This window comes from Chlamydotis macqueenii, chromosome 11, assembly GCF_036417535.1.
Source record: "Chlamydotis macqueenii isolate bChlMac1 chromosome 11, bChlMac1.mat, whole genome shotgun sequence".
NCBI lineage: Eukaryota > Metazoa > Chordata > Aves > Otidiformes > Otididae > Chlamydotis > Chlamydotis macqueenii.
In genome coordinates this window covers 20,269,141-20,282,999 of record NC_141566.1, presented here as the reverse complement: position 1 = coordinate 20,282,999, position 13,859 = coordinate 20,269,141, and the positions used below count along the sequence as shown (strand labels likewise).

The following is a 13,859-nucleotide window of genomic DNA, read 5'->3' as shown; positions in this document are numbered from 1 at the left end:
GGAACGTGACAGTGAAAAATATGGACTCTCATAGTTGGTGCAAATAAATGCTATTCTGAAAAGGAACACAAGCACACACTTATGTGCCAAATAAAAATTTAACTTGCTATTAACAATCATGCTCAATCCAATCAGTGTTCTCTGGAGAGGGAAGGGAAAATTAAAAAAAAAAAATCAGTACGAGAATGGACTTTCTGAATTTGGCTCCAAGTCATTAACAGCCCAGGAAAATGAGCATACATGAGATCTAGATGAACATGAAGACAAGAAAATGTAGCCTATTAAACATTAATATAAAATTTACATCACTGGATGAGTCACATTGTGTGGCAAAGTTCTACAGTATCTAAACATTTCACTCACAGCATGTCTAAGACATTGATCAAGGTAATAGATTAAAAAACTAGTACCCAATTTGGCAGACCACTTTTTGAACTACAGGTGAAAGCAATGTGAGGAATTCTGCTAACTGGAAAGGAACAACAGCTTTAGTTTCCACTATTAGAGGGCTACCTTCCAGTAGAACAGTAATTTTCCAGGAAATACCAAATTTGTATATTTTACATAACCAAATATTATCTATATAAGTACATCCCCTTAAACCACATCTATTAAGGAAGACAACAGGTAAAATCAAGAAGATTCTGTGTCTTTAAGAAAAAAAATAAAATCATATTGAACAAAGAGGGTTTCTGAGTAGACCTCTCTAGCACATACTACAGCTATGAATCCAATCTTTGTCTTACAACTCATAGCAGCAGATAAAGAAAAAGCAAAGCGCACATATTAGATGATCTGTATAGTAAGACACACATTAAGTTTTATTTTTACCCAAGTCTTCTAATACTTTCACTTCCTTTTCTGCCTCCCTGCAGGAAGATAGCTTGTTCTCCTTGCTCCTTATACATTTTTAAACATTTCATAAAAGGAGATTTAAAAAGTAAGTTTCTTTTCCTACATTAGTAACTCCATGCAGTTATCTGTGTACCAACAGAGGCTCTTTCAAAGTGCTTGGGTTGGCTCTATAGCAACCTCAGTGCACCAGTGACTTACAAAGAGATGAGTTCTTGTAGAAGCACTGAACTTACAGTTTTATGACCATTTTTCAAACAGCAGAATGACATTTTCTACTGGGGATAGACAAACCTGTCTTTTTGATTATTCCTGATTCAGACTAGAATTTCAAAGTACCTTGCTAAGACGTTTTCTGAAGAGTTTTTCACCTTGCTATGCAGATGACCTACTCCGTATTTTTCACAGTAGGATCACAGGAGTACTACAGTCTCTTGTTTTGTAAGATCAGCAATATAATCTGGAAAATTTGAAGAACACTAACAGGCTGAGAAGGCCAACAAAAGATTCACAAAATAATGAGTTCTCTTAAAAGAGTAGCAAGGGACATTTCATAGTATTTGGGAAAGAATCTTATTTGAGATATTAATCAGTGGGAGTCCAAGCCTCCAGGAAGGCTGTCAGAGCACCTCCGCTACACAAAAAAAAAAAAGTAAAAAAAAAAAAATCAGAATAGCAGGCATGCCAGAAAACAACCCCTCAATTTTAGTCAGGTTAAAAAAAAAAAGGCAGTAAGATAAAGGTATGCTTTACCTTGGAGAATACTGAAAAAAAAAAAAGGAGGAGTGAGTCAGTGTGCATTTTGTTTGACATTTACATGGACAGGCAATGACTTATTTACAAATGACAATAATAATACGGGCCTATTTCCTCCTTCCAGACATCAACATTACAAGTCAGTGCCACTGTATTAGTCCACAATGACCAGTGACATAATAAAACAGCCATCTTCAGCTGGTTTTCCACCTAGCTTTTGTTGTAATAGCTGCTGATGTAAACTGAAGACTGTGTACTTATATAAGATAGTATAAACAAAATAACAGCCCAGATGATGTATTAGAAAACATTTTAGGCACATCCAAAAAATATCCTGCAATAATAAAAACATTAGGAATTATTTACTTTTCTTCTTTTCTTTTTTTTTAAAATAAATAAATAATCAATCTTCAATGTTAATTTCATAATTCACATCTGTAATCTTTAGGTTAGTTTTTCACAGTATATTTTAAAAATTGTATTAGTATCTGGAAGTTATTTTTCCTAACACTATACTTACATAAGATAAACATAAAGTACTTACACCACTCCCGGCATATCGAACAATAAATAATAGATTCTCCTGACAGGACTTTGATGACCTGGCAAAGCCCGAGTGCTTTCAGCCAAAATCATATGAAACCATAAATCACTTTTTATTTTATAGAATATTTCAAAATGGATTCCTGCTTTCTACCTTGAAAGTCATTTCATGTGTTATTTATAACCACTGAAAACCAGAATGGAAAGAAAATTGCATAGAACTAGAAAATTTACTGTGACTGCTTTTATAAAAAATAACTCCTTTTTAGAAAAAAAAAAAAAATAGAATTACTAGCAGACAAACTTGTGAATACAACCACCTTTTAAAGGGCCATATCCTTTATTTTACAACTTCATCAGCAGTTAACACAGCCCTTCTGGGGTATCAGATACAAGTTTAAGAAGTTAAGACTGAATATAATCCAATCAACTGAAAAAATTCAAAGATAAGTATGACCCTGCATCCTTATCCACACCACTTAGAAATATGCACAGTCATGTTGCAAATCGTTGCGCTTACAGTGATTTCTGTCATAAATACAACACTACTGAATGCTTTGCCTATGAATTTTCCTATTTGACAACTGCCTAAAGACAAAAGCTTTGCCAGCAACTCCTATCTCTGAGCGTCACTCTCAAATAGACACTTGTTTTTTCAGATAAATATTTATCAAAGAACTCCAGTTCTCCCTCGCTATAAATGTACTACCATTTTAATGCCTGCACCAATTTAAAAGTTGACCCCATAAAAGCTTATCAATAATGAACTCAGTTTAATGAACATGACTAATATCCACCCTGAATTCCTCAAGCAAGCACTTCTATCAGCACTCCATACCTACATCCCACAGGCTTTTAGACAAATAAAAATCACTGAATATCACCTCCTGAAGAACAGACCTCCTCCTGAAATACCAGAACTACTTTGAGAATTGATGACACTGCGTAGTATCTGCTTTGGCAGAGAATTATCCAATAAATCCATTCCTGTTTAGTTAGTGGGTAATTTGACCACACTACTATATTCAAAAAGCAGGAAAGTAGTGATATGAGAGGTCTGGGGGCGGGGTGGTGGGGAAGGAAGGAGTGCCTTCAATGCTGCAACAAAAAGGGAGGTAGAACAAAAGAACAACGACGCAACAGCTTTAATTCTCAAATTGTGTTGCCATCAAAAACCTCAAGATATGCCCACCACTTTTACGTCATATGATAATCTAGCTTCCTTTAGAACTATGGATATAAATTACATGACAGCAGTGAAACTTCTGCTGCTGAATCCACCAGGACTAGTATTTTTGTACTACACATCCATCTTGCTCTAAACTTGCCCACGCAAGAGCATGTTTAATCTGGGTTAAGGAAAAGCAGTTCCTTCAATAAGCAAATTTACTTTTCCCGCAGAAATATTGATGAAGTAATTGAACCTAAGCATTAAATAGAGCACTGATGACTAAAACTGAGTGTGAGGTTCCATTTTCATTACGCTTACTTCAGGGAAACAGTTAAATGAGCCTGAAATAAAACAAATTCAAATCTAATGTTACCACTTAATCTAATTACTAAAATTAAAAGATGCACTGACTATGAAACCAGAAAAAGGCCACACATGCAGAAAAAGAATGCAATTACTACTATGCAGTTAAAAAGATTATTAACACAAACATTCTAGTTATTACAATATGACAATTCAATATCCATAGGTGCACTCAGCATGGCTACAGCATTAGAAAACAGAGAACTTCCTTCCCCCACCATCAAAGCTCTACTGTTACAAGCTCATTCTAAAGCAGGGAACACCATATTTGATGGCTGTTGCATGACCAACTCTCACTGGCACAGACAGTTCAGCCAAAAGTCTTTGCTGCTAAACTGCCAGTTTCAGGTGAGTTCTTCTAACAGCATGCCTAGGCGTGCACAGTCTGTGCCATCTGCGACGTCCTACCACCACCCACCACTTCTGTGCAAGGAGCAGCCTGGTATTACTTAACACACGCATCCAGCAAGCACAACGTACCACGGGCCATGAAAGACAGCACGCAAAAGAGAGCACTGCCACTGCCGGAGCGATTCCCCTGGCCTGCACTCTGTGCCTGGGAGACCCCTCAGCACAAGGATTGCCAGAGCAAGTGGAATTACATTCAACCTTTGACAAAAATCACAAAACCTCCGGAACAAAACTTTGGCAGCAGGTTTTTACTCTTCCAAAGGAATCAGTAAAAGGTGAAGTCTTACTTACAGAAGTTATAGTCAGCTCTTTTAAACAGCTAATACCTTCACCAGCTTCCTTAGTAGCTAGAACAGCTACTCCTACTACTACTACTTTTACCTTCTAGCTTCCTGAGTAGCTAGAATAGCTAAATAGCCTAACATTAATTTTATAAACCTCGGAGTTTCCTTTAATTTTCTACATCACTGCATCATCTACATAAATACTATTTTTCTCATGGCAGTGAACAATAAGTTACCCTCAAAAAAAATCACAGAAGTGATACAATTTTAAATATGTCACCCTTTTAGTATGGTACTTCAGCCTTTCCTTATTTACCATTTTTCTCATACACTCAAAATATTCACAAATCTGAACACACGTGAAAATGTCAGATTCATTAGTAGGGCTCCCACTCCATACGTAAGGGTTAAGAACACAAAATGGATCTCTTAATCTGCTCAAGAACCTCAGTTTTGCATTTTTAGTAGAATTATGGTCAACAATGGAGTCAATACGTTTTTATAATCTCTCACAAACTCCAGAACTAAATCAGAAATCCTTTGAGTAGGGGGATTACTTTTTTTTTCTGATGAACACTGAAGACAGCAGTTAGATTAAGAAACTCCCTCACTCTATTTCAGACTGCTAGAAAAGTAGTCTTAAATCTAAAGGATACAATCTGACAGGTTAATGAACTCCAAAAACATAGATCCTGGTTTCACATGGAAAACAGTAATATTTAGAAGTGTCTTCCCTTTTGTGCTCCAATCAACATCCTGAGCTGACCACGGAAGCTCTCCACAAATACAAACAAAATGCGAGTGTAAATTTGGGACCTAGAAGCAGTAATGTATTTTGAACGTTTTAAGACTAGAGCTTAATGCTGAATTTAAGGCGGGGGGTTTATCAAGACCAGTTTGAACCAGGCCACTGTCACTGGGTCCTACAAGACAGAAATTTATTTCATTACTTAAAGATTACTATGATACACAAGCAACAGGAATCTTACTTCTGAAGGAATATTTTAGAACTGTCTTGTAGTTACACTGTTCTGGTATATTTCAGTGAGACATTCAAGATGTCCATCATTATTTACCTTCAGAGGAGACAGGATGAACTTGTACAAGATATAAAAACTGCAGGTAGTTCCAGAAAGTTCAGAGTTATATCTCTGATACGTGCAATCATACAACCTTATGTTTGTTTATATACAGAGAGCTACACTTTAATGAGGATGACTCAAAAAAAAAAAAAAGAAGTTTCGCATTATCTGTAAGCAGGCATAAAAATTAGAAAGAACTTGTAAGAGAGAAAAAGTTCTTGTACTTTAGGATAAAATAAAAAAAAAAACCCATATATTATCAGCATATACTACATATACTGCAACACCATGGAGTTTAGCTGTTCAGAACTATTCTCAGTGCATAAAAGTAAACTCGACCAGCAGGAAAAAAGGCTGCCAAGGGTGGCAGAGCCAGACAACGCTTTATGAAGTACCAAAGGAGCACCTCATCTCAGGTGTGCAGCGGCAGGAACCGTACGTGACCGGCTCATAGGGACGGGGCTCACAGCGATCCCCCTTCCCAGTTAAAGTCCCGCACACACACCTCCGTGCCACCTCTACTGCAAAGCAAACCTTGTCACTTAACTCCTCACAGCAGCCTTCGAGCGGCGGGCGACTCCCGGGGACGCCGGCGCGGCGCTGTCCAGACAGGTACCCCCGGCAGCTGCCGGACCCCCCAGACGCCGCTACGGCCCTCAGCCGCCAGCTCGGCCCTGCGTCTCCCGGCTGCCCTCTCTCGAGCTCCGGCACCTTGTCACCACCCGCCCAACCCCCGTCCCCCGCCGCCAACCGCGCCGTCTCCTACCGGTCCCTATCACCACCACATCAAACTCGGAGGGCAGGTTGTCCGCCATCTTGGGAGGGGCACCGTCAGGTGGCCGGCGCTGGCGGAAATGGCGGGTGCCGCCAGCAGAGACGTCCGGCCGCCGCTCGCGGGGGCTGCTGGGAGATGTAGTTGTGGGCGCTGTCAAAGGGGAAAGCGCCTCTCGGCACGGCTCTGCGCTGTAGGCCCCTTCTGAGTGCGCGCTGACAGAGATCTCTGCTGTCCTGCCCTAAAGCACGGGGAAGAGCCCACTCTGCCTCTGTGCCGCCTGGCTCCTCACGAAACACACACCACCTCTCCGGGGTGCTATGAGCAGGAGGATGGACGGGGTGTGTGACCCATCAACCCCTCAGGCTGATCAGCCACGCGGGTCCTTGCCCACCGAGTTCTGCTGGCCCAGAGAACCAGCCCTCACCTTGGGTACAGGAATACTGTGGGAAGCAGCTGTGAACGCTGAAAGCCCCTAGCATCAGTGGGCAAACTCCGGGGATACAATAACGCGATTGCATTCCACCTACTTACCCAAATGCAAAACACTTCAACGTAACACTTCAGTGCAAACACCCACACTTGCTGCACGATTTATGTCAGTTCCACTGAAGTCTCTTGCACGACCAGTTCTCCAGTAACACACAGTAGGTTTCATTTTTGTTATTTCCCCCTGCATATGCGGTATTTCCAAAGCCATTTCTATTGTTTCTTCCATCTCATTGATCACTGCACTTTTAAAATACATCCAAGAAAATATTTCCCCTATTATTTTTGAAAAGTCTCCTTACTCATCAGTCATGATGTCTTTCCTTTATCCACCATGTTGAAGACAGATTTCAAAAGAAAGTGTGTTAGTTCATCTATTTCTAGTCATTAATCTCATGTCCATCCTTGCTAATTAACAGACGTATGTTGGTTTGTACTTTGTTTTCTGTGGCATTCAAAAGACACTCCATTTTTCTCAACTCACCAAGGAACAATAACTCTTTCTTTTACTCTGAAGCCTTAAGTCACACTTCAGTCTTGTTCTGACTCTTCCTTCACCTTAGAAAGAAATGAAAGGGGAATCGGGTGAAAACCATAGAATCTATTCTTTCAGAGTAGCCCTCTTGTATTACCAGTCTGAGTGAAAAAACAGCAAAAATAGTAATTAAAAAAAACATATTACAAAAAGCCAGATACAGGAATGCAAGCAAAATAACCTAGCACAGAATACCTGTGCCAGCATACACTGTCAGTTTCTAGAAAGTTTTGCTTTTTATTTTGCATTTAATGCCTTATATGGCTTTAAACTAATCTCTTAATATTATTCATTGTGTATGATTATATTTAAGTCTTAACACCTTAAATCAATAATAACAATAAACCAGCTAGCAGCCTGTTAACACCTTATTACAAGCTCCTTGTTCGCACAGCAAAAGAATAGTGAAAAGAGTATAAAGCGACTAATGAAAACCAGAGACCACCTTACCCCCGCAGTACTGCCAGACGTGCTAGAACAGAGTGCAGCACAGAAAACAGTCTTAGCAGGAAACATCAAATAACACAACAACAAAAATATATAGATTTAAACATCAGCACTTGATTACTATTCTAAGAAATATATAACAGAGAAAATTATTAGCTGTGGATTCAGATATAAAAGTAGCAAGATCAAATCTTATGTTCCTTATATTTAAGCTTTCAACTGTCCCACAGAGATTTACCAAAAAATTTCCATTCTGCAGTTTTCATAGTGCAATTCTATTAATGAAGCTGTCATTTCTACTTTTTTAAACTGCAATAACAGAAATTTCTCCAGAATTCTCATAATGCTGGATGATCCTGACCTAAATATCTTGAGTTGAGGAATAAAGCATTACTATACTGGTTAGATCAGACAAAACAAATTCTCCTTGCCCATTCTTTTTTACTGAAGGAAGGCATACTCATGAAAATGTAATTTCATTGTGAAAACCTTTTGTTATTGTTTAGTAGAATTCTAGGACTGCACTAGAACAGAGCTATTTCGCTGTCAATGTCTTACTGTTTCTCAAGTGCTTAAGTATTTATCCCACCACAAAATGCTGTTGTTTGGCTCTGTGAGTTCCTGTTAGCTTCATTCATAAGATGCAATCAGTGCAATCCTATTTCATGATGACAGTTATTATCCACTGGACCAGAAATTCTTCTTAGTACTATTTATTTGACAAAAATGATTATTCAGATCTCTAACTGCAAGGGTTGTCAGCCCCATACAACACAAAAATATTTCTCTGTACTTTAGAGTTTTAGTATCAGCAAATGTAAAAGTAAAATATGTAAGTATGAATAATTTTTATGAGAATTTCATGGACCTTGAGAAAATGTCTTACCATGTTTTTCTCTTTAGCTATTTAATTGCAATGTCATAGTAACAGAAAGCAGCATACCCAATTCTGCATGGATGAATAAGCACATTCAATAAAGAAGATTTAACAGAGTAAATCAAACACTGGATTAAACATTTTCTGCATAACAGACCACAAAATGGGCATTCATTTTACCAATAGATCCTCTACATTAGAAACAAATAGAAATGCGCACCAACATAATTAAACTGCACATCCTGTGGCCTGATTGCAGAATTTCCCTATATTTTGTTAAACTAGGTCTCATCAGTTAGAATTGCCAAAACACATTCAAAAACGCACACTGACAAGACTAAATGCAATTTAACTATTTGTATTAAATACATATTTTCCTACATTTTATGAAATAATTCACAATCCTATATATTGCGGAGGATTTATATAGCATTTTTAGCAATAACAGTTCAGAAAGACACATGCAAAGATTAATTTTAAGATTCCACTTTCAGCAGTTCTAAATACTTTTTCTGTTAGCAACTTTCCCTACTTTGATTTCAAGCAAAACACCTCTCATAAAAACACAGAGTTTTGCTTTTTAACTTTTATTTGGGAATTTCACATATTCATAGAACTGCCTTTGTTACTTTAAAGTCAGTGTAGTTAATATCTAGCTTTATCAAAATACTTTTTGGAAATATCATAATCTTAGCAAAACCCCAGAAACTATGTAAGCGTTTTTATTTTCCCAGGTAAAAACACTGAAGCCCAAGAGAAAATCAGGAAGAATCAGCATTAGAATTGTGGAGTTTCTTATTATCTCAAGATCTAGCCTCAGATCATTTCATCAAATATTTCTTCCTCCAAAACCGAACAGCAAATACTTCATATTCACTATGATGAATTTTATTTTTTTTTAAAGTTAGGTAGTATCTTTATCCGGCAGTGACTTCACGTGTGAAATGTTATTATTCATTGTATAATTCACTCAATGGATACAGAACTTAATTCTACTTCAGGACCAGCTTGAATAAGGATCGGCAGCAGGATCGGGCCTATCAGCTGCTTGAAACATCTATTGAATAACCTGATTTATCCCAACTAAATGGCTCATTAGTTCAGGCAGCAAGAAAATGTTTATGTGGTGCTGAAGTTATGCATGGTTGTCATATAGAGTTTGCTGTTATGCAACTGTCAGTCGCTCAAGCATGCACAAACTAGATTGTTCATTAACTGCAGAAACAGCCACTCTACATTCAAGTACGTTTGGGAAAAAAAATGTTTGTTTCCAAATTTCTTCTAAGCTCTGATACACCTTTATTCTAACTTCTTCTTTGTTACCACTATCTGAATTTTTCTTTCTTCCTGTCACGGCTTGCAGTAGTCAGTCCCAATCACGCCCATAAAACACATTACTCGTGTTTTATTAGTGGCAAATTCTCAATCACAGGTATACACTTAATTCCCACAGATGGTATGAATATTCCTTTGATACAGTAATCTTGGCTTTGGTAGATCAGTGAACTAAATATACTTTGAAAACCTTGAGTAATTAAATCCACATTCTCTACCTAAGGAGCATTGAAACTAATTTTGAAGTTGCCCTTTTGATTACTAAGATGTGAGTAAATTATAGGATTGTTTAGAGAGACGGGGAAAGAGAATTACATTTCACTCTACTGCTGTAAGCACGCAAGGCAAGACATCTATTTTTCCAATCTTTAATTAATGACATTCTGCAAAAATTCTATACGTCTCTCATTGCAGTCAAAACTTTCTTGTATAAAGTGAGCACTGAGGAGAAAAAAACAGGGTCATAGCTTTGATAAGGCCGCTCTGCCCAGCGTAACGGGCAGAATATGGTAAGAAGGCTCCACTACAGCTTCATTAAGGATCGCTGACAATTTTTACAGGCTTCCTAAAACGACAGATGTGCAGGATGAAGGAGATGGTATTTGCAGTAGCCCAAAAGTTTTGTTATTTTTTATGCTACAGGCTAATATTTAATGCTTAAAATAGCTGATGAACCTAGGATGATGACTAATATGCTGCAGTTTTTGTTGCTTGTCTCTTAGAGACAAGTGGAGGAAAGATTACTTTCAGAAAGTAATTATTTTTCTTGATTAAAAAACTGTACTTTTTAGGACTACTGAGACAGACAGAAAAGTGTAAATTATTTTTGAAACTGAAGTAATGTCAATATACTAAAGCAAAGGACTAAAACTTCTTTGTACATGTTCAGAAAAAAAATCTGGAGTTGGTGACAATGTTTTGGGTTTATATGCTATACATTTTTAAAGGAATGTGTTCCTTTCCAGACGTTTCCTTCACATCCCCTGTGGATTGAAATGTGTTCTTTACTGTATCTAAGCGGTCCTTGAGAAGACACAGTGGTATTTCTGGCAGAAGTTTGCACATCACTTTTTAACACTTTTATTTCAGACTTTACAGTGTATATGGATTACCAGTTATGATATTTCAGAAGTTGCCAGTAAACAACAGACAAAAGAAACTGATAGGATATACAGGACTGCTACATAAAGTTGTGCAATAAATCAAGATTAGTAAATATGGATGAGTGTGTCTAATGGTATTCAGTTGCTGCCGTATTTCATTTGCAATATTACTTGAAGCAGTTTTTATTGCATAGTAAGAGGTTTTCAGACTTGTGTTCTCAGTCAGAGTTTAGGAAAAATGTACCTTTCCCAACACACCTGGAGAATGTAGCTTATGTAAGAAACTAATCTATTTTCTCTGGAGATATTCCTGTTCTTTTAAATATTGCATTTCTTTTATTAATCTCTTTGACGTGTTGCCAGTTTATGAATAAGGATTATTCAGCCATTAGGGCATACTCCTACTTCATTACAGTCAACGAGTTTTACCATGCAAAGCTCAGCCTCTACATCTTGGTCTTTTCTAACTGATTAACAAACAATACTTACAGTTAAAGGTGAAATGTATATTGCTTTAAACATGAGATAGGAGTAGTTATCTCATTTCACTGCATATACATATTTAAAAATGTGCCCATGCAAACGCTGAAAAGAAGAGCAGTTAGTCTGGGAGATGGATAATGTGGCATATGCGGCAAAAAAACCCAACCAACCACAGAGTGGAAGGCTGTTCCTTATTTGAGGAGAATAACAGGTGCAAGATTCTTGAGTATTTTTTTAAACAGTAGTATTATTCAGTCTTGGCTGAAAAGAAAAGAGAGGATAAACCAAGACTTTAAGTACTGACACTGATAAAGCTCCCTTAGGAAACTCACCATAAATATTATAATATAATTAAAAAGGTTTAAAGTAGTCCATGAAGCTAAGTGAATTGATGTGTCTCATATGCAGTATTTTTACCCAGACTTCACCAGAGAAACCATAAACAAAAGACTGTAAAGGCCTCAGATGAAATGAGTTCTTGCAAGCTCGGATTCTTGTGAAGACACACTTATCACCAAGGAGTCAAACATGAAACTGTGTCCACGAGACATCTGTAAGTTAGGAGTGAGTAACAGTGAGGGACGAATTTTCAGGTAAAACAAGCTGTCGGTGATAACAGTAAGTTAAAAAATGAAATAAAGTATAACCATTACATTTGAAATTATGTAAGCAGATGAATAAAAATGATAAAGCAAACATTATTCTAACTTTGAGAAAGTCAGTGTTTGAGCCTGAATTTGCCTCAGTTCCCGTGTGCTGGGCCTGCTGGTGCTCCACTTGGAGCTCTGCAGTGAGAGCAGGGATTCAGTTCAGGCTTTACACTGCAGTGGTGAAAATTCACAAACATTATCTGAGGGTACGTACAGGCAGCGGAGATCCTCTTACTCTATTCCTCTCTGAAAGGCCATATATGAAAATATCTGTCCCTTGTAGGAAGGTGACTTTTGGAGAAACTTTAGTTGTAAACCAGCTGTGACTAATAAGAAAGCGGCCTCTTATTTTTAGCAAGTACGTTTACTAAAGCCATATACAGGAAAGGCCTCCTTATTAAGCATTTCCCTCACAACATTACAGTTAAATGAGGTTTTGTATTGAAAATATTGTGGTTAGGATTTTAAAGCCAAAGAGTTGCAGATTTGGTCTACTGAAATTTTTAAGAAATTTGAAATGAGATTATGCACAGCTTGCCTCACAGAAATGAGAATACGTCTTGTTTTTCTTTCAAAAGTTGTGAACTGGTACCAGACTATATGTGGTGATGCTTTTGAGAATTCAGAAAGGACGCTTAAGATTTAACATCTATTTTTCACTAATCCAAACATAGTACACCTCATTTAAATGCTAGCTTTTCTTGTGCAGAAAAATAAGACATCCACATTGTACTTATTAAACTTTAATTACAGCGTATATGTCTAGGAAATGAATGTTCCTTCTGTAAACATTATGTGGGTCAGCTACATTAAAGTATTGAATGTTTTTTTGTAAGATGCTTGCATGTTAAACTGTTTTCAGGGGAGGATGCAATTGAGCATTCTAGCATATCTGAAACCTGAGTTTCAACACCATTGCCTTGATAACAGGGTGTTCTCCAGTTTATGCATTCTTAGAGCGATAAAGTATAAAATGAAAACAACAGGAGGTCAAATCTGGTTGTAGTCTGAGTGAGAATTTTAGGTTTGAATGTAACAAATCATAATGCATAGTACTAATTAGAAGACATCATCTTTTTTAGTGTAAGATCTAGCCGTGGTGGTTGTCAGACTTAGCAGATATTTACATCATAGATCCAAAAAATACATACAACCCAGTTCTTTGATAAGGTCATTTCTGCAATAGCAGAATCGCTCATTCTTCCCCACCATCTGATTATTCCTAGAGCTACAACCATCTCTCAGAGCAATTCTGCACCACAGACTCTCTAAGGGGATGGAGGAAGACTTTGAGCCATTATATTATTTCTGCCATGTGCCTAAAATGACTCAGAAACTCTACAGCAGAACTAATGGGAGCACAACGTTCACTCCCCTTTTTTGTCTCTACTTAGCACCTTACGAGTGGCACTGCCTCCCCTGTTTGATTAAGTAAATAAAAGGAGAGAATAGGCCATAGCTCCTCACATTCTGAGGGCGCTGTAGGAATATTAATTCTATATAGCTTATATAGACTCTTGGATCGAACCTTCAGTTAAGCCAGAAGAGACAGGATTTTTTTCCCCCACTTCAGAAGAATGCTATGCTGTTGTAAATGTTGAGGCAGATTATTAGGAAGATTTGCAAGAATAACTACTTAAAATGGTCACATTCATTTTAAAGAAAAGAAATATAATTGGTATTTGCATAGAAGAAAATGGATGAAT

At 37.5% G+C, this 13,859-nt stretch overlaps 1 protein-coding gene across 2 annotated transcripts in view; it reads right to left on the bottom strand.

Moving 5' to 3' along the window:
- CHM (CHM Rab escort protein) overlaps positions 1-6,345 on the bottom strand; it is a 67,243-nt gene extending 60,898 nt beyond the window's left edge. For both annotated transcript variants that reach the window (XM_086756498.1, XM_086756500.1), the window contains exon 1: positions 6,229-6,345. In XM_086756498.1, coding sequence (XP_086612624.1) covers positions 6,229-6,277 — 49 coding nt within the window. In that variant the 5' untranslated portion in view covers positions 6,278-6,345. The remainder of the gene's footprint in view (positions 1-6,228) is intronic.
- Between the last annotated feature and the right edge of the window lie 7,514 nt (positions 6,346-13,859).